This window comes from Chelonoidis abingdonii, chromosome 25, assembly GCF_003597395.2.
Source record: "Chelonoidis abingdonii isolate Lonesome George chromosome 25, CheloAbing_2.0, whole genome shotgun sequence".
NCBI lineage: Eukaryota > Metazoa > Chordata > Testudines > Testudinidae > Chelonoidis > Chelonoidis abingdonii.
Window position 1 is genome coordinate 20,990,229 of NC_133793.1, and position 25,860 is coordinate 21,016,088.

The 25,860-nt window shown below is 47.7% G+C and overlaps 2 protein-coding genes across 4 annotated transcripts in view; both read right to left on the reverse strand.

Annotated features, from left to right (window-relative positions):
* Nucleotides 1-25,860, reverse strand: part of HNRNPR (heterogeneous nuclear ribonucleoprotein R) — a 667,870-nt gene that overhangs the window by 589,546 nt on the left and 52,464 nt on the right. The gene's annotated exons all lie outside the window — the stretch shown is intronic.
* The window catches only part of STX12 (syntaxin 12), a 30,520-nt gene continuing 12,570 nt past the window's right edge, over nt 7,911-25,860 (reverse strand). The window contains exons 3-9 of the mRNA XM_075060954.1: nt 21,601-21,700; nt 14,709-14,846; nt 13,630-13,673; nt 12,427-12,529; nt 11,801-11,873; nt 11,487-11,569; nt 7,911-9,503 (exon numbers count right to left, since the gene is read on the reverse strand). Of these exons, the coding sequence (XP_074917055.1) occupies nt 9,411-9,503; nt 11,487-11,569; nt 11,801-11,873; nt 12,427-12,529; nt 13,630-13,673; nt 14,709-14,846; nt 21,601-21,700 (634 nt within the window). The 3' untranslated portion in view covers nt 7,911-9,410. The remainder of the gene's footprint in view (nt 9,504-11,486; nt 11,570-11,800; nt 11,874-12,426; nt 12,530-13,629; nt 13,674-14,708; nt 14,847-21,600; nt 21,701-25,860) is intronic.

Below are 25,860 nucleotides of genomic sequence, written 5' to 3' on the forward strand. Positions count from 1 at the left end.
TCCATTAATGGCTATTAGCCAGGCTGGGTAAGGAATGGTGTCCCTAGTCTCTGTTTGTCAGAGGGTGGAGATGGATGGCAGGAGAGAGATCACTTGATCATTACCTGTTAGGTTCACTCCCTGTAGGGCACTTGGCATTGGCCACCGTCGGTAGACAGATACTGGGCTGGATGGACCTTTGGTCTGACCTAGTACGGCTGTTCTTATGTTCTAGCCTAAATGAATCCAAAGTTATGGAGACAGATATGCGTCAAGGTAGCCAGCAGAGTATCAGAAACCTGGAAAAATCTCTTGACTAGATGGACTCAGGCGTTTGGTCACAAGCTGAGGTGGTTCAAAAGTTTTGGATTTTTTTTAAAAGCAGAATTTTTTTTTATTGTTTCTTTAAACAATCAAACACAGCAAGCAGCAAATATTGGCCACACACTTCTGAAACCTCAAACGATATTCAGGTTTTGACAGACTAATTTCAGCTTTTCAGTTAGAAAAACCACAACAAATTTTGAAGGAAAGTAGACATTGTCTGTGATTTTTTTCTGCTTTTTAAAACCCCCTACTTTTCAATCCAAAAAAAATTTTGATGGAAAATATTTGTCCAACCCTTTTACTGAGCTTTAGTGCCTTTTAGCGCTAGCTGATGCTGAGAACCAGTGATACCTTGTCAAGAAGTTTTCTCGAAACTGGGTTTGTGCTGAGAAGAGGAAGGTTTATTTTTCCCAGGGCTGCCCCCATGAGAATATAGTATTGCAATTTTTTTTTTAATGGAAGGGGCCCCCAAAATTGCCTTGTCCCAAGCCCCCTGAATCCTCTGGGTGGCCTTGCGAGGGCCATGTGAGGACTGATACATTGGCCTGGGTGCTGCATCACTGAAACCTTTTCATACAGTGATACAAAAAGTATAGTCAAATATGAAAAAAATGAAGAGTAATATAGTATGCTATGTGACAGACCCAGGCCAGTGGGGTACAGGAGTCTGGTCCTATTGGTATCCAGGAAGTGGGTGGGTGAAGCTGGCCCACTGCTAAAGGACCTCCCCCCAGCCTAAGAGGAGGATACACAGGTCTGTGACACCAAATAATTGCATAGGACAACCAATGAGAAAACCAGGATCGGGAGTGAAGTCCTAGGGCTAAACAAAGGGAACCTGATGGGGACACCAAGCAGAGAACCCCAGACAACGCCTACTGCTCCTCGAAGGCATCAAGGGAGCCAGTGGACGCCGCCTGGAGGAACTCTGCCTGGATGCGTGAAATAACGGAGGAGTGGAAATAGGCCCCACAGTCGCAGGAAATCCCGTTGACCAACCTCCTCTCCCTGGTTTTGTAGATGGCCAGTTTGGCCAGGGCCAAGAGGAGGTTGACAAGGAGATCCCGTGACTTTGTGGGGCCATGGATGGGGAGTGTGTAGATAAACAGGTGAAGGGAAAAGTGCAACCAAAAATGCAACAAGAGATCCAAGAGGAGCCGGAACAGGGGCCGCAACCTGGCTCACTCTAAATAAATGTGTGTCAGGGTCTCCTTCATGCCGCAAAAGGGGCAGGTGTTGAGGACGGGTAAACCGCGCCAAGTTTCACACCTGTGCTCACAGCCCTGTGAAGGAGCCACCAACTGACATCCCCGGTAGGCCTCGGGACAAGGGCAGAGTATAAGCTGGCCCAGCTGGGCTTCTCACCCTCGAGAGGTGGCAGGAGGTCCCACCACTTTGTATCGGGGGGGGGGACGCAAGAGTGAGGCAGTGAAGAGTGTGGAGCACAAGCATGTACAGATGTTTCCTTGGCGCGGTCTGGAACAGAAGTGGCTGCAGATCGTGCAGCCGGCTCGCAGTGAAAGGGCAGGGGGGCCAATTGGGTCCACGGGGCCTGGGGTGGAGGGTGGGCGGGGCGTGCCATCTTGCAGGACCCAGTCAAGGTAGGCCCGAGCAGCAGGCAGTAAAGCAGCCTTCACTTCCTGAAGTACGCGCTAGGGAGTACGAGGTCTGGAGAGCCCTATGTGCTGAGCGAGCATCAGGGGATCCAGCCAGTCTCCCCAGTCGTAGTCCAGGAGGTCTCCGACCCTGGTGACTCCCACCAAGACCAGCCTCCGGCTCACCGTGGGGGACTCCGCCACCTGCACACGAAGCTGGGGGTTGTGTAGCAGGGGCTCCACGAGGAGATCAGCCCCCACGGTGGCCACCATGGACCTCGCATAAGACGTCTCGGATGGAGGTAAAAGAGCTGCCAGTCGCATCGGAGCCTTCGGAAGCGGTGGAGGAAGGCGTGTGCCAATACGCTCCACACCAGACTACCTGCAGCATACAGGAGCCTCTGCAGGGCCTGGAGGTGGAAGACATGGACCTGAGTGTATAGGCACTTCAGGCCCTGCGCCCCCCCCATCCTCCATGGGCAGGTGGAGGACCCCTGCAGAGACCAAGTGCATTCCTGGCCAAAAGAACTCCAGAATCGCTGTCCGGAGGTTGGCCAGGAAACCCGAGGCCGGGACCAGGGTGTTGAGCCGGTACCAGAGCATGGACAGGACCAGTTGATTAAGCACCAGTGCCCTCCCTCGAAGGGAGAGGCACCGGAGTAGTCCTCTCCATTTCTGGAGCCGCTCCGTCACCCTGCCCTCTAAACCGTGCCAGTTCTCCAGCGGAGACAGATGCGTGGCAGAAAAGTAAATGCCAAGATAGAGCAGCGGACCCGCGCTCCACCAGATAGCCTGAAGCACAAGTGGAAGGGTGCTCACCTGCCACCCATCCCCGACCACAAGGCCAGAGCTCTTGACCCAGTTGACTCAGGTGGAGAAGGCCGCCGAGTAGATGGCCTGGCAAGCCTCCACCCGCATCAAGTCGCCCGGGTCCTGGACCACGAGAAGCACATCATCGGCATACGCCAACAGGACCAGCCGCAGCTCCAGCTCTCGAAGCACCAACCCTGTCAGCCTCTGGCGGAGGAGACAGAGGAAGGGCTCGATCGCCAGAGCGTACAGCTGACCTGAGAGGGGACACCCCTGTCGCACTCCCCGCCCGAAGCTGACCGGATCTGTCAGGGTCCAGTTGAGCCTGACCAGACACTCCGCAGAAGTGTACAGCACCTGGAGAAAACCCACAAACCAGGGTCTGAAGCCGAAAGCTCGCAGAGTGCTCAGGAGATACTCGTGGTCCACCCTGTTGAACACCTTCTCCTGATCCAAGGACAAGAGGGCGAACGACAGACCATCCCTACACCCTAATTCCAGAAGGTCCCCGACTAGATACAAGTTATCAAAGATCGTGCGGCCCAGGACGGTGTAGGTCTGGTCTGGATGGACCATGTCCGCCAGCACGGACCCTAGCCGCAGCGAGATGGCCTTTGCAATGATTTCGTAATCCATGCTGAGGAGCGAGACGGGACGCCAATTCCGTAAGTCGCGGAGGTCCCCCTTCTTCGGCAATAAGGCGACCCCGCCCTGCAAAGACTCGGCCCAGATGGTGACCAGGTCTGGGCCGAGGACATCCCAGAACACGTGGTAGAACTCCATGGTCAGCCCATCCATGCCCAGAGATTTATTGGTGGGCATCCGACGGAGGGGTTCCGAGAACTTGGCCAGAGTGAGAGGCAGCTCTAGGCAGTCCCGATTGCCCGTGCTGACCGTCGGGAGTCTGTCCATAGCACCCTGCAAATGTTAGGATCGGTCGGATCCGGGGAGCAAAGAGTCGCGTAGAAGGCCCTGGTCCTCTCACACATCTCTGCCGGACCCGTAAGGGGGGTGCCGTCCTCCACCAGGAGGCAGGTGATGTGCTTCTTGGCCCCCCTCCTTTTCTCCAGGGCATAGAAGAAGTGGGAGCCACAATCCATCTCCCGAAGGAGGCGAATGCGAGATCGAACAAAGGCACCCCAGGCCCGATGGTCTTTGAGGTCCTGGAGCTCCTCCTGCTTCTCCCGGCACTCTCCGCAGAGGGATGGATCCTCGGGGCTGGCGGCTAGATGCCTCTCCAGCTCCAAGACCTCCCGTTCCAACTGCTCTATCACAGCATCCCTCCATCGGCTGGTGCTCCAGGTGTAGTTGCGGCAGAAGAGCCGGGTAAGCACCTTCCCCAGGTCCCACCACCGCCACACCGAGGGAAAGGCTTGCTGCTGCCCTCGTCAGGCCAGTCAGAACTCCCAGAAGGATGCCACGAAGCCCGCATCCTCCAGCAAACTATTATTAAAGTGCCAATAGGCCGGCCCCGGTCTTTCTGCGCAGAGAGAGGCCGTCACAGTGGCAAAGTGATGATCTGAAAAGGGGGCTGGCCGAATGCTGGAGGAGTGGGTTCGTGAAAGGTGGAGACGTGACAGGTAAATGCGGTCCAGCTGAGAGTGGCGCGACCAATGGGCCTCCACCGGCATGAATGTGAACGTCGAGACGTCGTCCAGGTGGTGATCGCGCCAGACGTCCACCAGGGAGAGGCATTCGATGATCTCCCGGAGGACGTCTGTGGCGGCCGGGCACTGTTCGGTCCCCAAGCGGTCCCGTTCCTTGAGGGTGGTGTTAAAGTCTCCGCCCAGGACCAGGCACTCACGAGGACCCAGGGAGCCGAGGAAGGCAGACGCCTGCTGATAAAAATGCAACCTCTCCGGGCCCGATGTCGGGGTGTAGACGTCGACAAGATTAACCACAAGCCCCTCCATACAGACCCGGAGGTGCAGCAGATGGCCCGGCACAGCCTCAGCGACCCCCAGCACCTCTGGCCATAGGTTGGGGGAGAACAGGGTTGCCACTCCAGCTGTGCTAACCGAGAGATGGCTAAAATAGACCTCATCCCCCCACTCCAGTCGCCAGCTAGCTTCAGTGGCTGAATCCGTATGGATCTCCTGCAGAAAAACCAGAGTACCCCCTCTCCCGAAGGAAGGAGAGCACCTGGCTCCTGCGGAGACCCATTCTACAGCCCCGGGTGTTTAACGTGGCAAAGATGATCGGTGCCATAAGGACAGCTGGGGGGGATCCTTGCCGGCAGACATGCCCACGGCCTCTCTCGGGCCGTGCAGCGATCCGTGACCTACCCTGTAGGTGAGTAAAGAGTCATAGAGGCGGACCCACTGGTAGGCCGCGGCAGCCTGCTTCCTGGTCCTCTTACCCTCCCCCATGAGGGCCCTCGCAGCCCGGAGGATCTGATGGAAATCCCCCCACCGCTGGAGCGCAAGCTGGACCTTGTTACGGGAGCCATGGATGTCCTCGAGGAACTCCCGCAGCTCCTCCCTCAGCGCATGGGGGGGCAGGGTTATTGATCTATGACTTTCCCCCAGCGGGGCCCCTGTCATAGCCCCGTGGCCCACTGAGGTGGGCAGGCAGGGGGCAGACCCCCGACATGGCGTCCGATGGGCTGACGCCACACGGCCTGCCTTGCTCCCCGGTTTAACGGGGGCAGCGGAAGGAGAACAGCAGCCCCTGGTGGGTCGGGACAGGGAAAAACTATTAAGGCTGCTCCCTGGGGGGCATTCCCAGGGGCGGCAATGTCATCATGGGAGGTGGAGGGGACAAGGATGGGGCCGGCATCAGGGATAGGGCAGGGGACAGGAGTAGGGGTAGTATCAGGAAGAGAATCGGGGAGAGAGGCAGAAGTAGGATCCTGAGCCGCAATAGGTGGACCACTGGAAGGTGGCCCTTCCTGCTCAGCCTCAGGGATCTGGGGAGTGGGAAGGGGACCCTCAACGATGCCAGGCTCAGCCACTATGGTTCATGCGGCAGCCCCGGCTGCTAATGGGGTCCCCGTCCGGGAAGGAGGTCTGGTGCTCCACACCCAAGAGGGACACACCATGGGAATCGGATCCTGGCAGCGGGGCACTGGCCGTCGCCTCAATGGGCTCGGCGGCTGTCAGCAAGGTGCCACCTGCAGCTGGGCTGATGGAAGACCCCAGGGGACTCTCAGAGGCAGGAGCAGAAGCAGCAGTCAGGGAAAGGGAACACAGGGACAGGGGTGAGGTCACCCAGATAGAGTCCCGCCGGCAGATGGTCGTCCTCCCCCTGTGTGACCGGGGTGATGCCCACCTCAGCATTCGCAGGGGCTGTGGATGGTAAGGAGGCGAGAAGGGCTTCCTCGGGGGCTTCCACGGGAAGGGACCCTGGAGGAGGGGCGGTGTTACCTTCCAGTGCTGCCATGGTGTCCCCAGCCGGCACCACAGAATGGGAGTCATCAGAGGGCAAGGCAGAAGGCTCGCCATCGGTGCCCCCCTTCCTGCTCTTCTGAGGGGTCTCCGAATCCAAAGGATGTAATGGGGCCCAAGCATTCCACTTGCCCCGCTTCCCCTGCACTAAAGACCAGCCCTCCATGGCATCATCCGGGGGCTGGCTAACAGGGGTCAGGTTGGGGGGCAAGGGCGATGGCTCAGGGACTTGGGGAGGCAATGGTGGGGTAGCAGGAATGAGGGAGGATTCCCCCTGGGGCAAGCCTTCTCCCATGCCTGGTGGTATCTCCACTGCACCCTCCTCCACAGCGGTGGACCAAGAAGGAGGTGCAGCTTTGGGTACTGGGCAGCCAGGGGTATCGGCAGTGACAGGGCTGGCGCCTTGCCGGGGCTCAGGGGTCCCACACGCTCCTCCATGCCGGGCCAAGAGGCAGTCCCTCCGGATGTGCCCCATCGCCCCGCAGAAGTAACACCAGGCCTCCCCCGTTGAATAATGCACCCGGTAGTGGGCTCCTTGGTAGGGGACCAGAAAGGACCCCTCAAGCACCTCTCGGCACGCACCACCGGCGGCAGTTGGAGCTGCACTCTCTGGCGAAACGAGAGGACGTGACAGAGGGTGGGGTCCTTGCAGCCCAACGGGAGAGGGCTGATGACAGAGATAGGCCACCCCAGGGCAGAAAGAGTGGGCAACAGGGCAGCATTGGGCAGGAAGGGAGGGACGGAGATCAGGATCAAGCAGACCCCCAGGTCTTTAAATGGCTCCAGGGGGACGAACACCCCCCCCACCGCCAGTCCCATCTCTACCGCCTCCTGGGCAGCGGCCTCTGATGCCAGGAAGAAGACCACCCTCCTGTACATTTTGGAGGCCTCCATGATGGCCGTGGGGTCCCACCACCCTCGCCAACGCCCGCACGTAGGTCTCCACGTGGGGCGAGGCAGGCACCAAGAGGCAACGGATGCCGTGCCTCCTGGTCAAGGTGGGGAAGGGGCCCGGGCCGCTATAGATGGTAGTGGAAGCGGTGGTCGGAAGAGCAGCGGCAAACGAGGGGGCCATCGCTACCTGGGCGTATGCCCTGGGGGTCCAGGGGAGAGACACCCGCGGAGCTGGTGGAGGGAGCAGCAGGGAGGGATGCTGCAGCCGGTAGGAGGGCCTGGCCTTTTTAGCAGGGCCCTTACTCTTCTTCCCACCCTGACCTTTTCCCACCAGCTGGGGGGGCTCCTCCCAAATCAGAAGGGGCGAGGGACGTGGCAGAAGCAGAGGTCTCCCTGGTACTCATCGCCGCCGGTGCCCCAGCAATACCTGATGGTGTCAGAAGCAGCATGCACTGATGTCTCTTGCCCTTAAGTCAGACCGGCTGGGATGAGCTCTCCAAAACGTATTTAGATGACAGTGATGTTAGGCGAATCTTTCAATGTACATGATCCAGTCACAGAACTGGAAGGGACCTCGAGAGGTCATATAGTCCAGTCCCCTGCACTCAAGGCAGGACTATTATCTAGACAATGTTCAGTAAGAGGCCAAGCTTAGTTTACTTTTAACTCCAGTGTAACCAACAGAGTTTCAGCATTGAAATCTTGTACACCTCCACGTAAAGGTGAGTTAATGCTCACTTTACATTACCTTTAACTACACTACAGCAATGAACACTGTGGCTGGAATGAAGACAGCCTCCCACCCTGCCTAGAGAGGTAAGCTTCAAGAAATATGTTTTCCAGCTTTAGAGACTAAGTATCATTTTCTCCAGCACAAGGAGTTTGTTAACAGTTCAAATTGTATGAGAAAGACGATTGATAAAAGACTTTTTAAAATGTTTATTGGCAGTTATTGGATGGAATGATGGTGCAAATAGTGCAAAAAATTGTGCAATTATGACAGTTTTCACATTTAGTTTAGTATTTTAACTAAGACAGACATAGAATAAAGATTAAATACAAAATGGGCCAGTATGCTGCAGTTAACCACACAATTATGAGCTTTAGCTAGAATCTTATTTTTCCATCAGTGCATTTCAGTTCAGAACCACATTGAGGAATGGGGGTGGCAGGTAAGTGCTATCCAGTGCCATTACAGAACACTAAGTAGAACCAGAGATCTCTTCCATAGAAAGACTTAGTCAAGCAATACTCTCTGCCATTCTAAAACTACTGTTGATTTACTAAACCAAATTTTTATCCCTTATGAACAGAAGATTAGGAGTATTAGATGTTCATAACTGGTATTTGTTCACAAAATGCATACCATCTGTTCAAGTACCAGTTCCACATTGCTAACTAACTAGTCACAGAGCTTCTCAAGGGTCATTTCTAAACAATTTGGTTTGGGCTAATGCAAACCAGAAAGTTCAATAAACCCATGGGCTCAGTTTCCAACCTTGCATGACTCTCTCATCACCATTAAAAATGTGAAGTTGTCACATTAACTAGTTAAAAAGTAAATGTGTAGTTACAGATTTTAGGGTTGCCTAGGCCATAGAGTGGGTTTCAATAGCAATTTTTGAATTCTACACAAGTGGTGGCTGTGCCGAGTGGGAAGATTTAAGGTGTTTGATAACAGTAAGCCACCAGCTATAGTCTCACTAGGAAAGAATATATTGTTAGAGAACGTTATGTTAAATGCTGTATTGTCACCACAAACACTGATGTGAAAAACCCCACTACCAAACATGAATAAAAACAGTTACTATTATCTAGAGACTAAACTGATCAGTCACTAAGCCCACTAGTGGTTCCAACTTCAGCACTCATGCATTTTAATCCTTACCATTCAAAAATGTAAGGGTAAAGTTTCTCTAGAAGAGTTAAGAGCTATGGCCACCTGGAGACTAATCAAACCATGGGGCAGATTCTAGAGACGTTAGGAACTGGTGAGTCAAGTGAGAATCAGTATTGTGCACTCTTTGGAAGTAATTCATCATTCCTACAAACTATAACTATACATATAAAAATGTTAGAAGAATTGTAGTGCCACTTGTCCAAAATAAGACATCTCCAATTACTGATCACATTCTTCAAGATACAGTTGGGACAGGGAGTAATCATAATACAATACAGAAAGCAAAAAAATACAACATAGTTTAGTTACATAAAGCAATAGAATTTGTACATAAACTGATAAATACTGTCTCCATTGTTCACTAATTCCAAGTAGTTATCTGCATGTTAGTTTCTAAATCTATCACTAGAGGACATTCTGGTTTGTGCTCCCTCAAGGTGGTCAATTCATTTCCAAGACTAGCCAGCCTGTTTTCCCAGGGGAAAACTCTGCAATGAAATTAGACTTCTTATGAAGACTTCATTTTGTTGCCTGCCAGATAACGATTCCTAAGATTACAGAAGCCACAGCAAGGCCAAGAATCAGGATGCAGATCTTCTTACGAGATTTCTTCTAATGAAAGAAATAGAACAAAAAATATTGACACTAAAACAGCAGATGACAGAAGACTCAATGAATTCAGCTAATTACAGAGTTCTGGACAGGAGACAGCAGTGAAAGTAGAAGCACAGCACATCTATCCTGACTCAGGAGGAGAATGGAAAAAATTCCCAGAGAACAGATGACACTTTGTTTAAATCAGTGTGCTTTATGGACTCATACCAAAAATGCTCAGTGTTAACAGCATAAAGAACTAGGAGGTGATGCAGTCAGAACACGGTTGGACTCAACTCCTGCTGCTGTCAAAAAAGAGTGAGAGATACTTGAAGCTGGCTGAAACAATAGTGGAGAGCAAGCAAGCTTGCGTTTTAAAATGCCTAGCAGACCATGCTATGATAGAACACACTGGCATGACTTGTACAGAAGTCATACCTCGCCCAGCTGTTAGGATTCTTTGAGGGCATCCATAAGGCATGATCAAAGAATAACCAATTTACCTGTGTATTGCATCTCCCCTTGTGTGCCTGAACTGGCTGTTACAAGAAACTTCTTGGAACTATGCAAATGATATGTGGGTGAATTCATCAGCCATGATTTCTGCTCTTTGATGTAATGGCCTCTGCTTTCTGCACTGTACTCTATCCCCATCCTGACCTGGAGGCTTGTAATATACCCGGTCGTGAACACAGACATGCAGCTGTTTTAAAGTCTACCCACTTCAGCCTTATAGAATCTCTCTTGCCTTGGGAAACTTCCTACTGTGTCTAGGTAAGTATGACCAATTGCCTACAACGCATGCAAATTCTAAACTGTTGGAGAGTCCAGCCCTGGTGTTTGTGAAATTGTGAAGTCGTCCCAGGACACAATGATATCGCAAGCTGCTGGATGGCAAGAACAGCTGCTATTTTGTTCCGTTGGAGTGGGAGCTCCAACACCTTAGTTCCGGTCAAGAGCAAGCAGAGGAACAGCTACCACCACTAGCATGGGCCCTTTTCCTTCCTCACAGCTGAAGCCAGGATCAGACCACTGCTGCTCTACTGCACTGTAGCCTCCTCTTACCCATCTCCATATGTCTCCTACCCTGGACCAAGCATGCCCAGTTCCTTAGCCATAGCCCTCTCTACACAAGGGAGCAGCTGAAGCAGAACCTTAGTCCTGCCACAGGCTCTTGAACTGCAAGCGCGGCAGGCAGGAGGAGAGGTGCATGCCATCAAGCCAACACTAGAGATCTAATCAAAGTGGCCAAAATGAGGGGCTTTGAAAAGTTGCTGAGAGAGAGATTTAGTAGGTCAAGAAAAAGAACTGATGACTGCTGAGGTGCAAGAGGGAAGAATGGATGAGTGGGTGGTGACCAGGTAGGCTGGTGGGAACTGAGCAGCAAATGGCAAGATGATGCAAGTTGAGCATGTGGTGGGACACTGTGTCAAGGAATGGGTGGGAGAGAAATCATCTGTTAAGTTTTTTGTGAATGGGGTTGTGTGCGTTGGTATTTATGCTAAGTATTAGGTAGTAAATTTTTGCCTGGGCTGGTAAACTCACAGATTTACTGTATCAGTCTGAAGATCAGCCTTGTAATGTTTCCACTGTAACACAATAACCTGCCTCTGCTAAGGAGTTCTCTGTTATCTTTTAATATGTTTTTATTTTAAAATGCAGTACTGAAGATAAAACCCAGCAGCTACCTTCAGCTATTCTCCAGGTCCATGCACTCCACATCATATCACCTGCATGATGGAGCAGGCTGAGTAGAGGGGTCCCAAAGGGAACCCATGGTTAATTTCTAGTATCCTATCGATAAGCCAAGTAGCACACATGGGAGCATCCTTTCCAGGAGATGGAGTTTATTAGAAGAGTTAGTCCCACCTCAGCCCCTGCTAGTTGTGTGAGAACTTGCCTGACTGATTGCAAAAGTGGGTATGTTTGCCTTGTTCTGTGCAATATGGCGATAGCACCGGTCAATATGTATGACAGTGCAGAGCACACAAAAGAGTTTACCTGATAATAAGCAGCTCTCTGTAACTGTTCAGTGGCTCTTTCCACGTGCACTTCTGAACTTTCCACATTTGCTTCTATGCTATCTACACAAGTGTAAGGTGAAAGAACTCAAGTTATATTAAAAGCCAGTTCAGAACAGCAGAATTAAAGATTAACTGAATATGTTATCATATGGCATTTATATAGAATAGCTGCAATGGTTTAAATCAGTTTTTCCATATACATTGAATTTAAAATGTGGAATAGGTGTAGAATAAAGCCAGATAAAAGAGAGGAGTTATATTTCAGAGCATCTATTGTCCAAGTATACTTACCAATCATGTCTCCTTGATCATGAATCATCATAGCTAAATCCTTAAATATCTGATTGACATCCAAAATGTCTGCCTGAAGAGAACAGTTTAGTCAATAACAGTTTGACAAGTTACGACAGGGATAGATTATATTTTTCCAAAGCTAGTTTCTTCTTTGCTTAAAGGTCCATCTCAGGAATACTGCCCAAGGCTTAACAGACTAAACACCCCTCTATAAAAAAATTCCCATCCCACAGTGGTTGTGGTAACAGTTTTTTCTACCTCATGAGAGATGAAAGCTTTCAAGACTTATACACCAAATACAGCAGAGAGCAAGCTTCATGGGTATTCAGTGGTTGTCCCAGGGCACTAGTAATTATCACAGTGCAGGATTCATATGAACATTTTTTATTAAAGCGTCACTCCTACCAACTTTGAAGCAAGGCTGATGGGTGCTGTAGGGACCTGCACACAGCCCTCTTCAGCTAGGAGGTTACTCACCTAAGCATCAGCGTCTCTAGAAGGAGCTCTGGGCCTACTGAACTCCTAGCTCTCTTGATTCTTCCGCACAAACAGACGAGCCTAGAGCACATTACCTGGCCCTTTTATTTAGGTCAGGGCTGTGAATGATAGGCTTTAGAGCTCACCTCCAACTGCCTGATTGCTGTTTCCCTCTCTTTAATGAGTTCAAGGTCCTGTTCAGTTATTGCTACATCTTCTTGAGACTGCATTTGATTCCAGTCTTCATTACTGCAGAAAGAACACAGACTAAGGGCCTGTTCCTCCTGAGCAGCAGATACTTCTACTCCCCATTCATGCCACAATGCCAGTGAATTATAAAAAGCTTCCCCCGGGGATGAAAAAAACATATCAGGAGTGGATTTAAAACCTTTAGTACAAGTAGATAGATTCTGGTATTATAGTTGTACTTAGAGACAAACTGGACTAGTGATGACAGGTTACTGAAGGGATGAAGTGTGGGTTTTGCATAAGGATACTTCAAAATCTCAGTAAAGAAACTAAAAGTTGGTCTGTGTAAGATGCTTTGTTCTAGATGAAAGTGTTCCTTATGGCTACATACTGGGAAACTTTGTATTTCCTATTGTGCTTGGGGCTGTGTGTTGTTTGTAGGGCACCCAAAGAACAAAAGGCCCAGATGGAAGTCTTTATGGAAGGCAACCTGCAAGCATGTTGTTTTGAGTACTAGGCAGAGCATGCCATGCATGGGTTTGGGTTGAATGATACCTACTGGATGCATGGCATTGGAGGTCAAAATAAAGCCCATGATATTTTAGTCCACTACCCTATCAAGAACAACCGCAAATGAAAACAAACATCAGCAGAGAGGTTAAAGCAAGCCGGTCGTCCCCACCCCCAAATCACCTGCATCCTGGAGAGACAGCATTGGGCAGGCTAGGCACTATTATGGACAAACCAGCTGGTGTTCTCCTTCTCCACTCAAGAGTAAATACTTTGGAAAGCTGTACCAAGATTCCATGTCCAAGTTAGTGCACAACCGTCCAGCAGTTTTCGCTAGCTAGTAAGTTTTAAGACCTTAGAGTGTCAAAACACATTAAGAGATGCTAATTATGTCTGGGAGGGCCAACAGCCAACATGTGAAGTAGTTTTGAAATAGTTTAATGTTTGGAAGCTGTGTACCACCACAATAAGGTTTACAAGCTAACTACATACAGAAATGTTTTCTGTTGTGTAGGAATTGGGTTTATTGGACTCTATGCACCAAGTTCAGTGATACTGCTGCATTAATGCCGTTTCTTGTAGTAACGTATGAATTACACATAGATGGAAGTGATAAAATGCACCCCAGGAATGCAAGAGGTAGTTGTTACCTAGCAAACGAGACCAGCTGCTCCTCTTTGAGTCTCTCATCAGTCTGGAAGAGAGGAATGGTTCATTACTGTCACAAACTGCAGGCATCATGGGCACATCCAACCACAGCAAAGTAGGACTCTTACTATGTGGAGCTGAAGAGTGGGAATGTACTAGCGTGAGTACCCTTAAGATGCTTGTGTTACTTTGGTTTTTAGACATAAGCTACAGGGGCACTGCGAGTCAGAGCCACTGAAAGAGGCCCCCTAACAAGTCCTTTGCGATTGCTTGTCACTTCCTTTATCCACATACCATAAAAAAGTGTTTTGGTGCATTTACTTCTGAAGCCATCAACCCATGGATGATGATGAACTTCAGCAAGGGAACAGAATTACAAATAAATATTCCAAGGGGATTAGACAAAGCAGGGGAGAAAATGGGCAAGAAGGACTGAAAAAAATGGTTTAGTTGTCCATTTTCTTAGGAATGCTTCTTAGTAATCACAGGGACTCACAAGAGACAGAGACAACATCACCAGAAAAGGTTTTAACCAACCATGGATAGGAAGAAAATTGGAAGCTGCACTGAGGAAGCAGTTGGACAAAAGGGGGCTCAAGGGAAGGAGAAAAGGGATATGGAGAGAGAGTGTCTGCCAAGAGGCAGCTCAAGGACGGACAAAATTTAAGGTCTTTTTGGAGAGCTATAGGCCAGTGCTGACAGTCTTATTGCAGGCCTACCAGCTGTGCTTTGGTTCCCCACTCCACATATACTTGCACATGCCTGATTTTCCTCCTCCTCCTCCACTACTGTAAGCAGGCAGAACACTGAGACTTTTCGCCTGCTGTGCTTCAGAACACAAAGAGCTAGTACACAGACACTGCTCAGTGACAGTGCAGAATGACAGTTATGAAGTCTTCAGCCATGCAGACATATGAGCTGATAGATCTCAGTAGTTTGGTGGGTACCTCCCACAAACATGCACATTTTCATTTGTTTATGGTTTGCCACAGAAGTCCAAATATTTGAGTGAAAGGTGCCTTTGTAATAAAGACTTCAGAGCTCGCTGAGCTCATTAGACAACTCCTCTTAAAATACTTACCGAGATACGAGAGCTAGCCCGTGCCCTGGCTACAGTCTCCTTCTCCTTCTCAGACACTTTTCTCTGCACTGCCTGGAAGTTATTTAAGGCTGCAGAGAAGTCATTCATTAAACGCTCCTTCTGCAACTTCTGTTGGCGCTAAAGAATTGAAATAAGATAACTAGTTATTCAAATATCTACTGATGAGACAATCCATACGGCTTGGAGCTTCAGGAGGCCCCTATCTCCAGTGTTCAGACAGATTACCCAGTCCAGCCCCTGCCAACGCCAGATCATTCCCTACCATGGGGTTCTCTAGTTTAGCTTTAAATTTAGAGAGTGAGGAAACTTTCCTGCAGACACTTCCAGAACCTAGTACATTCCAACTTATTATTCCTAGTCATACCATATGGACTGTACTAAATAATCAGTCAGTCTCCTTAGGTTAACAAGATTCAGATACCTACAGGCCTAAGTCCTCTGCAGATCCCTCAGTAACTCATTTAGCCAAGTTAGAAGAATTTAACCCTATCTTTTCCTGGCAAGTGAATCTTACAAAAGCTGGAGGATGGTCAGTGACTTTCTTCAAGTTCCCTCTACTTTGTCAATATTTCCCTTAATATGGAATAGTGTGTTCCCTATGCGATTACGACAGAGCTGTACATGGGAACTGACCTTCCTGTTCCATAAACTGCCTCTGTACGCAGCCCTGGGCCTGGTCTACTTTGCTACTTCCTACATCATTCAGGAGTGTGAAAATTTCACAACATTAAGCATCATAGCTACACCAAGTGAACCCCTGCTGTGGATGTGGCTAGGCTGATGGAAGAAAGCTTCTGTTCATTTCGCAATCACTGTTTGGGGAGGTGGATTTAATACAGTGATGGAAAACCCTTCCACTGCTGTAGGAAGTGTCCACACTTCAACACCATAGCTGTGCTACTGCTGCATCCACAGTGTAGACAAGCCCCTAGTGTGCTGCATTTTCCACAATACATTGTATTTAGTTTGCCGTCTATTATCCCTTAATTCCGTGGGATAACTGCTTTCCTCGTCTGTGTTTCAGCTTGTTTTTCTCCAGATTTCCCTCCAAGGCAAGTCTCATTTTACCTTTTCCATATTTCTCATATTTGTTTAGTTTGGTTGAATTCTGTCCTCACTAGGGTTGAGCTCTTCCCTTTTTGTGTGTGTCATGTACTAGTTTCATTAAATGTGCCATGCACACTTCTCTTCCAGCTCATTAAGGATGTTAACTAAGATGAGGGCAGATGTGTGATACCTACTATACAGGTTTCCTACAACTTGAGACAATACTGTTTATTACCCAGTTTATGATCCTTTAGTCAGTTCTTATCCACATTTCAACATTCTTATTAAGCAAATATGAATAATTTTTCAAACAGTTTTATGAGAAGGCATTTGATGCAGTAGCATAATCCAAGGAAGCCTATCCAGATAGTTAAAAGTTGCAATACTTTCTTCTGGGAAGAATCTTGCCATTCTGATTCAGGCTTTCATGAACTCTTGGCTGGGATGCTGAAAAGTAATTATTGGCACTTTCAGCAAGAGACATTCACATATTGCAACTATCACTCCATATGTAAGGCTCTACCAAATTCACAGCACATTTTGGTCAATTTCACGGCCATAGGATTTTAAAAATAGTAAATTTCATGATTTCAGATATTTAAGAAATTTCACAGTGTTGTTATTTTAAGGATCCTGATCCGTAAAGCAGTTGTGGGGAGGGGATCACAAGGTTATTGGGGGATGGGAGGGGAGTGGGGGGTTGCAGTACTGCTGCAGTGGCGCAGCCTTCAGAACCGGAGAGCTGGAGAGGGGTGGCTCTTGGCCGGGAGCCCAGCTCTGAAGACAGAGCCACCGCGACCAACAGCACAGAAGTAAGGATGGCATGGTATGGTATTGCCACCCTTACTTCGACACTGCTGCTGGCAGGGTGCTGCCTTCAGAGCTGGGTGCCCGGACAGTAGCTGCCACTCTCTGGCCACCCAGCTCCAAAAGAGCAGAAATAAGGGAAGCAATACTGCAGCCCCCCTAAAATAGCTTGCGATCTCCCTGCAACTCCCTTTTGGGTCAGGACCCCCAATTTGAGAAACATTGGTCTCCCCCATGAAATCTGTATAGTACAGGGTAAAAGCCCACAAGAGACCAGGTTTAATGGTGAGAGACCAGATTTCATGGGCCATGACGTGTTTTTCATGGCCATGAATTTGGTAGGGCCCTATCCATATGGCAGCATAACTTGTCAAGGACTTCTTGTCCACTAGAGGGAAACTGAGTTGCACATGTTGAACAATTATACAGAGCATGGAATTTCAGTCTTATTTACAACTGGTATTTAAGTCTTTAAATTTAGGATCAGGTTGAGGCAACATCTGCTGCCCCGTATCTGCTGCTGTAGATCCCATACCGGTATTTTGAAGAGGATGATTGACAAGATTTTCCTTCACCGAGCACTCTTCCCATCCCATGGATATGCCTCAGCACATGAGCATCACCCTTTCAGTCAAGGCTCAAAACTGCATCCTTTATCACAAAATTTAGCAGGAGAGTGCTTGGGGCTTATCTATTTAAGGTTTATATTTTGTTTATTCCAGGCTTGTCTCCTTAGTTTCCATGGAGATGTGTTATCTTTTGTGTGTTAGATAGAATCACAGAATATCAGGGTTGGAAGGGACCTCAGGAGGGCATCTAGTCCAATCCCCTGCTCAAAGCAGGACCAAACCCCAACTAAATCATCCCAGCCAGGGCTTCATCAAGCCTGACTTTAAAAACCTCTAAGGAAGGAGATTCCATCACCTCCCTAGGTAACCCATTCCGGTGCTCCACCACCCTCCTAGTGAAAAAGTTTTTCCTAATATCCAACCTAAACCTCCCTGACTGCAACTTGAGACCATTACTCCTTGTTCTGTCATCTGCTACCACCAAGAACAGTCTAAATCCATCCTCTTTGGAACCCCTTTTCAGGTAGTTGAAAGCAGGTATCAAATCCCCCCCTCATTCTTCTCTTCTGCAGACTAAACAATCCCAGTTCCCTCAGCCTCTCCTCATAAATCATGTGCTCAAGGCCTTTGGGCAGGGAACCTCGTAAGATGGCTAGAGCTTCCCACTATTTTCCCAGGGAAAGGCAAGGGCATTCAAATGCACATTAGAATGATAAAGAGACTTAATGTTGGCCAACAAATGCTCCACTATGCAGCATTTTGGTACAATTTTGCATTGCCTATAATTTAGCTTCTTCACCACAGTCAGCTATCCCTTACAGCAAATAGCTTCTAAATGCCTTTTAAGATACTAAGTAATAGTTCTGAATACACAGCCCAATTGTATTTTAATGCTATAACACTCCCATAAGGCCAGGGGAGATTGGGCGAAGGACAGAGCCACTATACAGCAACAGTGAACCCCTTCTCCAAGCAGCTCTGCATGTTTCTGGTAAGAAGCTAGAGAAATATGGAGCTGGAATGGGCCTTCTATTTCCTCTGGATATGTCAGCTTGCTACAAAACCAGCACCCATGGCTTTCTACAGCTTGCAGAATCCAGATAGCTAGGGAAAGTTTCCATGCAGGGTTTACCAAACCAGCAGTCTGTGGAGCACTCCCTGGTGGTCTGCAGAGAGTTGGCTGCTCACACAGTACTGGTTCCTCCTCCTTTTTTCCCCTCCATCTACTAAACTGCAACAGGACAGCAAAAGATACATTACATGGAAAGTGTGAGGAAAACCATGTACACAATTGCTGTATTTATCACTGGGATGTTAGCTTGCTCAATGGGAGGGAGAAGTGGTCTGTATAGTGGTATACAAGGGAAGGGAGTCTCTTAAGATGTATAAAAGCAGCAAAGAGTCTATAAGGTGCCACAGGACTAACAGACATATTGGAGCATGAACTTTCATGGGTGAAAACCCACTTCATCAGATGCATGTCTGTAGTCACCCATGAAAGCTCACGCTACAATACGTCTGTTAGTCTATAAGTTGCCACAGGACTCTCTGCTGCTTTTACAGATCCAGACTAACACGGCTACGCCTCTGATTCTTAAGATGTGGTCCACACGACAGACTTTGAAAAATCCCAGTTCTAATAAAATCTCCTGTATGGGGAGGGGAAAGCGTGGGGTCAGCAGACATTCCCTAGAGAAACGCACAACCTGGAAATTCATTTTTGTATTTTAAATACATAGCCAAGGGCTGCCAGCTCATTTCTCTAACTGGGTCATTTACACTTCTGAATTATTAAACACAGGGCTCTTATTTTACAAATGAGTTATCAAGCCCTTGTTGTTCTGCAAAGGATCGGTGCCCCTGTTTTTAAGAAGCATCCCTGTTCTACTGCACTCAGGAAGTGAGGAGAGTTCTCACTCTACTCTCCTTATACAGCTTGTAGGATACAACAGCATCGATTTGTGCAGTTAGTTGCATTAGGAAGCAGAATTCCTCAGTGCCCAAGTTCATAATTAAATGCACATTTTCCTAAGCCTCATCACATGCTTAATGTATTCTTAGAAACATGACACTCCTGTGAAAGCAGAATTAACACTGCATTTCTTGCAATAAGAAATTAACCCATAGGAACACAGTACAGACCTAAATGTCCGTTTATTGCAGCCATGTGCAATGTCTGACTATATAACCAGCCACCTAAATCTTTTAGTCCAGTGATGCAAAAGTTTAAATTGTTGTCTTCTCAGATTACAAGCCTTTCTGATGAACAGCTGAGCCCTCCATGTATGGAGGAGCACAATGGGTACTTGCAAGTCCTGAAAAAACCAGAAAAAATTCTCATTCGGAACCATGCAGCTTTTTCAAGGGCATTCCACATAAATCTCCCAACCTTCCTGTTGGTAAGGAAGACCTAGTCTGGGGCATTCAACCTTCTGTCACTCGCACAATAGTGAAGGATGCACAGAAGATATCTTTGAAACAATGTCCATGAACTCCCAAGCAACTTTCCTGCAGCAAGGTTTTTGTGTTTTTTTTCTTCTGTGCGTAGGTCAGCTGAGAAGGCAGCCTAGAAAGAATGTTTATCACCAGTTCTTCAGAGTGAAGCAATTACTTTTTGTTCCAATCCCACACTAACTCCCAAGTCTCTTCCTTTTGGTGGGTTAGTCATCCTTGCCACACTCCTCCCAGTCTTCATCTCAGAACTCAAATCTGCTATGCAAACTCACCACCAGGAGTCACTGGTAACAAATGACAAACCTTGCCCCACCCACAGAAGCAGATAAGCTAAAGCCTCATCTAGCAAGACAAGCACATGTAATCATTGCCTGGCTGTATCTGTTCCAATATGACCAGGGAGTCAGTTTTGCTATAGTGGTGTCTCTCGCATTCATAGGAGTTGAGAGAGAGAGAGAGAGAGAGATGGACAAGTTTATGAGTGCAATTGTACGATAGGGTTGCTTGTTATGCTGCGGAGGGGGAGGGGTTCAACAGCCCAGGAGCTCACTTCTAGTGTGTGCCTTATGTTCCTAAAAGCTCAGGGTTCAGCTGGCCAGCTGCAGGGGTGAGGAAGGGATTCCCCAAAATGTACTTGAGGCCCTGGGCACCGGTACACCTCAGTCCCTCTTATTCTCTGCCTGTGGCACATAAATCTAGTTGCTTGTGGGCCAGTGTTCCCTCTAATTTTCCCACCCATGTGCAAAGTGAAATTTGTTATGTGCACCAACATGGAGGTGATGGCTGGGACAGAGGGTTGGGGTATGGGGGGGCAAGGGCTCTGGCTGAGGGTGCTGGCTCTGGTGTGGGGCCAGGGATGAGGGATTTGGGGTGCAGACTGCCCTGGGGCTATGGTGCATGACTCCCTCAGCTCTCTCCCCCCACAGTAGCACCCAGGCTGGAGGGAGGGGTGCCTCTCCCTGGCTGTGGCAGCTCCAGCGGAGCTGGGCCAGTCCGGGTCAGGTGATGGGACTCCTCTTCCCGGCCATTGCAGTTCTAGCAGACCAGGGCCGGGGGAGGGGCTCCTCTCCCCTGCCATTCTGGAGGGGCTGGGCCAGGGGACCTGTGTGTCCCTAAATAGCCTGTTGCACGACCGTGCACCTTACAGGGAACCTAGCTGTGGGCTGTAATACTGATTAAACCTGACAACGGAAATTAGACCAATGGATGCCCTCTGACATACTGCTATTTGAAGTGGTGCTACACTATGAGTGCACTGTGGAACTCCCATTGCACTGCAACAGTGTCCACATGGAATATAAGTGTGCAGCAAGCTGGTGCACTGTAGAGAGAGTCACACCCTGGCTTGCTGTGCAGTAATGTCCATTGTGGGCAAGCTCTCAATGGCAGAGCCAGAATTAGAACTCGGAGATTCCAGGATCATGCACCCATGGTAAACCCATGAGACAGAGGCTGATCAGAATGCCAATGGATTAAAGACCCTCTTCGTTACAAGACGACTTCCTAGTTTACACTATACCAAGAAGCCTGTCACATCACTGTGACAGAATGATCATAGTAATCTAGGTTGTGTTCCAATCTCTTTTGGGATAAAGTCTCAGCACAGAAATCCACGCAAGCTGAAAGTCAAACTTTGTGTTCTACAAACACAAGCGACATGGGGCACTGAGGACTCTCTAGCTTCACTCACCATTTTAAAGCATCCCTAAACAATTCTGTATCAGGGGGTAGCTGTGTTAGTCTGTATCCACAAAAACGAGGAGTCTGGTGGCACCTTAAAGACTAACGGATATATTTGGACATAAGCTTTCATGGGTAAAAAACCTCACTTCTTCAGGTGCTCTCTGCTCTCTTTAGACAGAGGTCACCCTATCAGATGACCTAGATTTGCTAGTTCATACTTGTATGGTAATGACACAAGTTATTGTGTTTGTTTCTTAAGAAAATATTAGGATAATTTTTCTTCCTTTCCACTGAAGCTTCACCCTACAAACCTGTTCAGAAGCAGATAAGGGAAGTGGCAGAGATCCCAGATCCTTTAGGTACTCGTTTGTCTCCTTGGCGAGCCGGTTTGCAGAATGCTGTAACTGTTGTCTAAAATAAAGATATAAGCTTATGTAGTTTCCTCTGAACTAATTTGTTAGTAGTTTCCAAACAATTAACATTTGTCATCATACCACATAAGGGTTCCAAAATCATGCACATTTAAGTGGCACATTATGACAATTCAAATAATTGCAGCTCTATGTTTACAACTGTCAGGTTATCCCAAGAAGTTCCACTTGCACTTATAGCACTAAATAATATTAGGAGTTCCCACGCCAAGAGGGAAGAGAATTCTTAAGAGAGTCTGCAGAAGCTTATTAGTATCAGAATCAAATAACTAGAATAGCCTTTACCCGACAAGTCCCAAGTACCATTTCCTCAGTAAGGAGTTGCAGGTGTTATAAAACACTGCATAGCAGACAGCATCTTCCTTTGCTCAAGGTGACAGGAGGAACTGACTTCTAACTTTTGTATTAGGGTGCAATTGTAGCTTCAGTTTGCACATATTTTGTTGACATGTTACTTAAAGGGGACACAGCCTAGCTACATTAAAAATAGTATTTAAGGTCATTTCAGGTTCTATATCTGCTCTAGACCTTCTACCAAACCTCGTGGTTCAGCAGTCACTTTAAGATGTTTCTTTCCTCCTTATTGCTGTAAGGCAGCAGTTCTTAACCAGGGATCCAAGGTACCCTGGGGGGCTGTGAGGAGGTTTTAGGGGGGCCACCAAGCAGGGCCAGCATTAGCCTCACTGGGGCCCAGAGCAGAAAGCCGAAGCCCTGCTGCATGGGGTTGAAGCCCAGGACCTTAGCCCTCCCATCTGAGGCTGAAGCTGAAGCCTGAGCAATGTAGCTTTGTGGGGGCTCCTGTGGCATGAGGCCCCCCAGGCAAGTGGCCTGCTTGCTACCCCCTAACACCAGCCCTGGCTTTTATACACAGAAACCCCATTATTGTGGCACAAGTGGGCCATGGAGTTTTAAATAGCATTTTGGGGGGAGGGGGTGTCTCAGAAAGAAAAAGGTTGAGAACCCCTGCAGTAAGGGGGACAAAAAACCTGGGAAAATGGCACACATCATAAAACAGCAAGAATGAGAATATCAAGTGCACAGAACAGCTGCTTATTCAAATCTTTCCACTAGTCATCTAAGGAAAACATTTTTAGACAGAAGTGTAATTCTTTAAATGCTGACTGGGTCCCACTTTTTGCTTAGTAGTTTTGCTTTCATTTTGGTGACCCTGAACAATGATTACTATGCCCATCATAATGTGCTACACACAAGCCATGGAAATGGGGGGGAGGGGAGGAAATTGTCTCTTTAGTTAGTTGTTACATTGGGTGTACCATAGACAGGTTTCTGGAACCTATGAATACTATTGTCCCAGCAAGTTAGGATGGTCCCAGAATGCTTTGCTATAAGAAGTCATGATCTTCTATAATAGACAGCCAACCATAACCTATGCACACACACAGTTCTGCTTTAGCATACCCAGACAGCTCACCACTGGAAACTGTACATATCATTAGTACGCCTACCATATGATCTACATTAAATTCATGTCACAAACTTTCCAGACACCTTACTGTAATTTGTAGTATCTTCTGTCCTAGGAAGGAGGATTTGGAAGGAACTCATTCATTAACCAAGAGCGCTATCACGGCATAGATTAAGTTTCTTATGAGTTTCACTCTCCTGCCATGTGCATACAGAACTTAGTGGTGGGTCAGAGCATAAGATGGGGAAAGGAAGGAAAGGGATACAAAAAAAGAAAAAGAAAAAAAAAGCACTAGGCAATAAGTTCTTTGCATGCCCATAAGACACCAAGAAGAAAGCTATCAACCATCTAGCCCAATGGATGTACAGGACTAAGCAGTCAGGTTTAGCAGAGTTTCTGTTGCCTCATTGGATACTGTAGCCCACAGCAGGTAAACGATAGTGATGCTTGAGAAGTTAATTTGATGCTTGTGTTCACTAGGATTTTCCTGCATTTTTGTACCAATACACTTGGAAGTGTCACCTAGAAAGCGCTATTTGTTAAGCGCCAATAATCCCTTCAAGTGAAAGCCGAGAGTTTTCCTATAACAGAACTATATTAACTGGAAACTAGATTCGTTAGACTGACGCCAATGACTAGTTATTTAATCCAGACATTAAATCCAGATCAAGTCAACTAAAATCTAGTTGAAGCACTCAAGCATTAGCAGTGTCCTGCTTACATTCTGAAAAAGTTTAGAATGTTCTGCACTTCATATAGAATGTTATAAACACGTTCCATAGCCACCCAGGTGTCTATTATATATAGCAGCCCTCAAATTTGTACTGAACAGCTCGGAATGACAAAACAGAGACTACAGGAAGAGAGGGGGCTCCCTTTTATAAGTAGGAACCTTGTCACTGAAAATGGAAATCTCATCCTGTAACAGATTTCATCTGACAAATTTTTCATTCCAAAAAGAGACAAAGTCAGAACCATCAGATTTTTCATGGGAAGGGACTTCCAGAAAATTCTGTTTGGGGAGAGCCAAACCAGAAGCTTTTGGCTTGCTAGCTGGCCACCCAGAAGGCTCTTTACCTATAGGTAGAAACTGAAACTGACTAAAGCCTTCCAGGCAGGCAGCCAAGGAGCCTTCATTTAGATTTGGACACAACACGGAAGGTGGTAGTTATGAGTTATAAGCTCTAACTTGACTGGTGAAGAGGAGGGTGCCACAGATCACCGTCAATAGTGGGAGGAATCACAGTGTTCTATTGGTCAGTCACTGCCTGCCACAAAGTCGGCAGACCCTGGACAGTCAAGTGCTGACCCGCCATGGTCTGTCCGCCTCCTGGGGTGCGTGGGCTAAACCAAAAGTTGAAATGCAGATTGAAACCTTGCACCTGGCAAAAAAAAAGAAACCAAGAACTTTTCAGCTTGGAAGCTGGAATGTCAGGACCACTTGTCCGGGATTGACCAATGATGACCTACAATACAAAAACAGCATACAGAAATCAGCTTTGATAGATTGAGCTGTACAAACTCAATGTTGACATTGCAAGTCTTGTTTCCTGAAGTGCTGCAGATGCTGGTTCTGTCAAGAGACCTTATTTTAGCAAGGTAAAAGCAGCAAAGAAAATCGTCTGCACGGTATTGGTTTTGCTGTGAGAAACAAGTAGGTAAAGCTCCTAGAAACACCCATTGGGAAGTCAGAGCGTAACATCTCACTTAAACTTCAGATGACCATCGGCTCTGTGAACATCATTAGTGCCTATGCACCAACACTGAAATCTAACCCCAAGGAGAAGGATATATTTTACGACTCTTTGCATTAAGTCATCAAAAGAATACCATCAACTGAGCAACTTTTCCTCCTTGGTGTCTTTAATGTAAGAGTTGGTGCAGACAACTCATGGCCAGATTGCCTAGGACATTTTGGCATTGGCAAGATGCATGAGAACAGCCAACGACGTCTTGAATGCTGCACCAAAAGCAAATATGCATTACCAATTCATATTTTACAGGAAATGAGTCCCGCAAAGTGTCATAGCAACATCCACAAGCAGACCACTGGCACAAATTAGACCTTCTTATTGTCAGGAGGAAAGACTTATCCTTAGTGCAGAACACTCACATGTTCCACAGCACTGATTGTGACACTGACCACTCCTTGATTATTAGCAAAGTGAAGATTACAGCCAAGGAACGACAGAGCAAAACCTAGGAGCAAGCCCCAAATCAATGCTATTAACACTGAAAACCACTGGAATTGCCAGGACTTTGTGAAGACTTTTGAACTTAGCATGCATGGGAAGTCATTACCTGAGAAGACAGAGGAATTTTGGGAAGATTTAAGAAAAACAATCCACGAAGTATACAGAAGGTTGTTACAAGGAGGAGGGAGAAAATTTGTTCTTCTTAATCCCTGAGGACAGAACAAGAAGCAATGGTCTTAAGTTGCAGCAAGGGCAGTTTAGGTTGGACATTAGGAAAACACATTAACTGTCAGAGTGGTTAAGCATTGGAATAAATTGCCTAGGGAGCTTGTGGAATCTCCATCATTGGGGATTTTTAAGAATAGAACAGGTTAGACAAACACCTGTCAGGGATAGTGTAGATAATAAAAGCAGCAAAGAGTCCTGTGGCACCTTATAGACTAACAGACGTATTGGAGCATGAGCTTTTGTGAGTGAATACCCACTTTGTCGGTATTCCGACTGCATCCGATGAAGTGG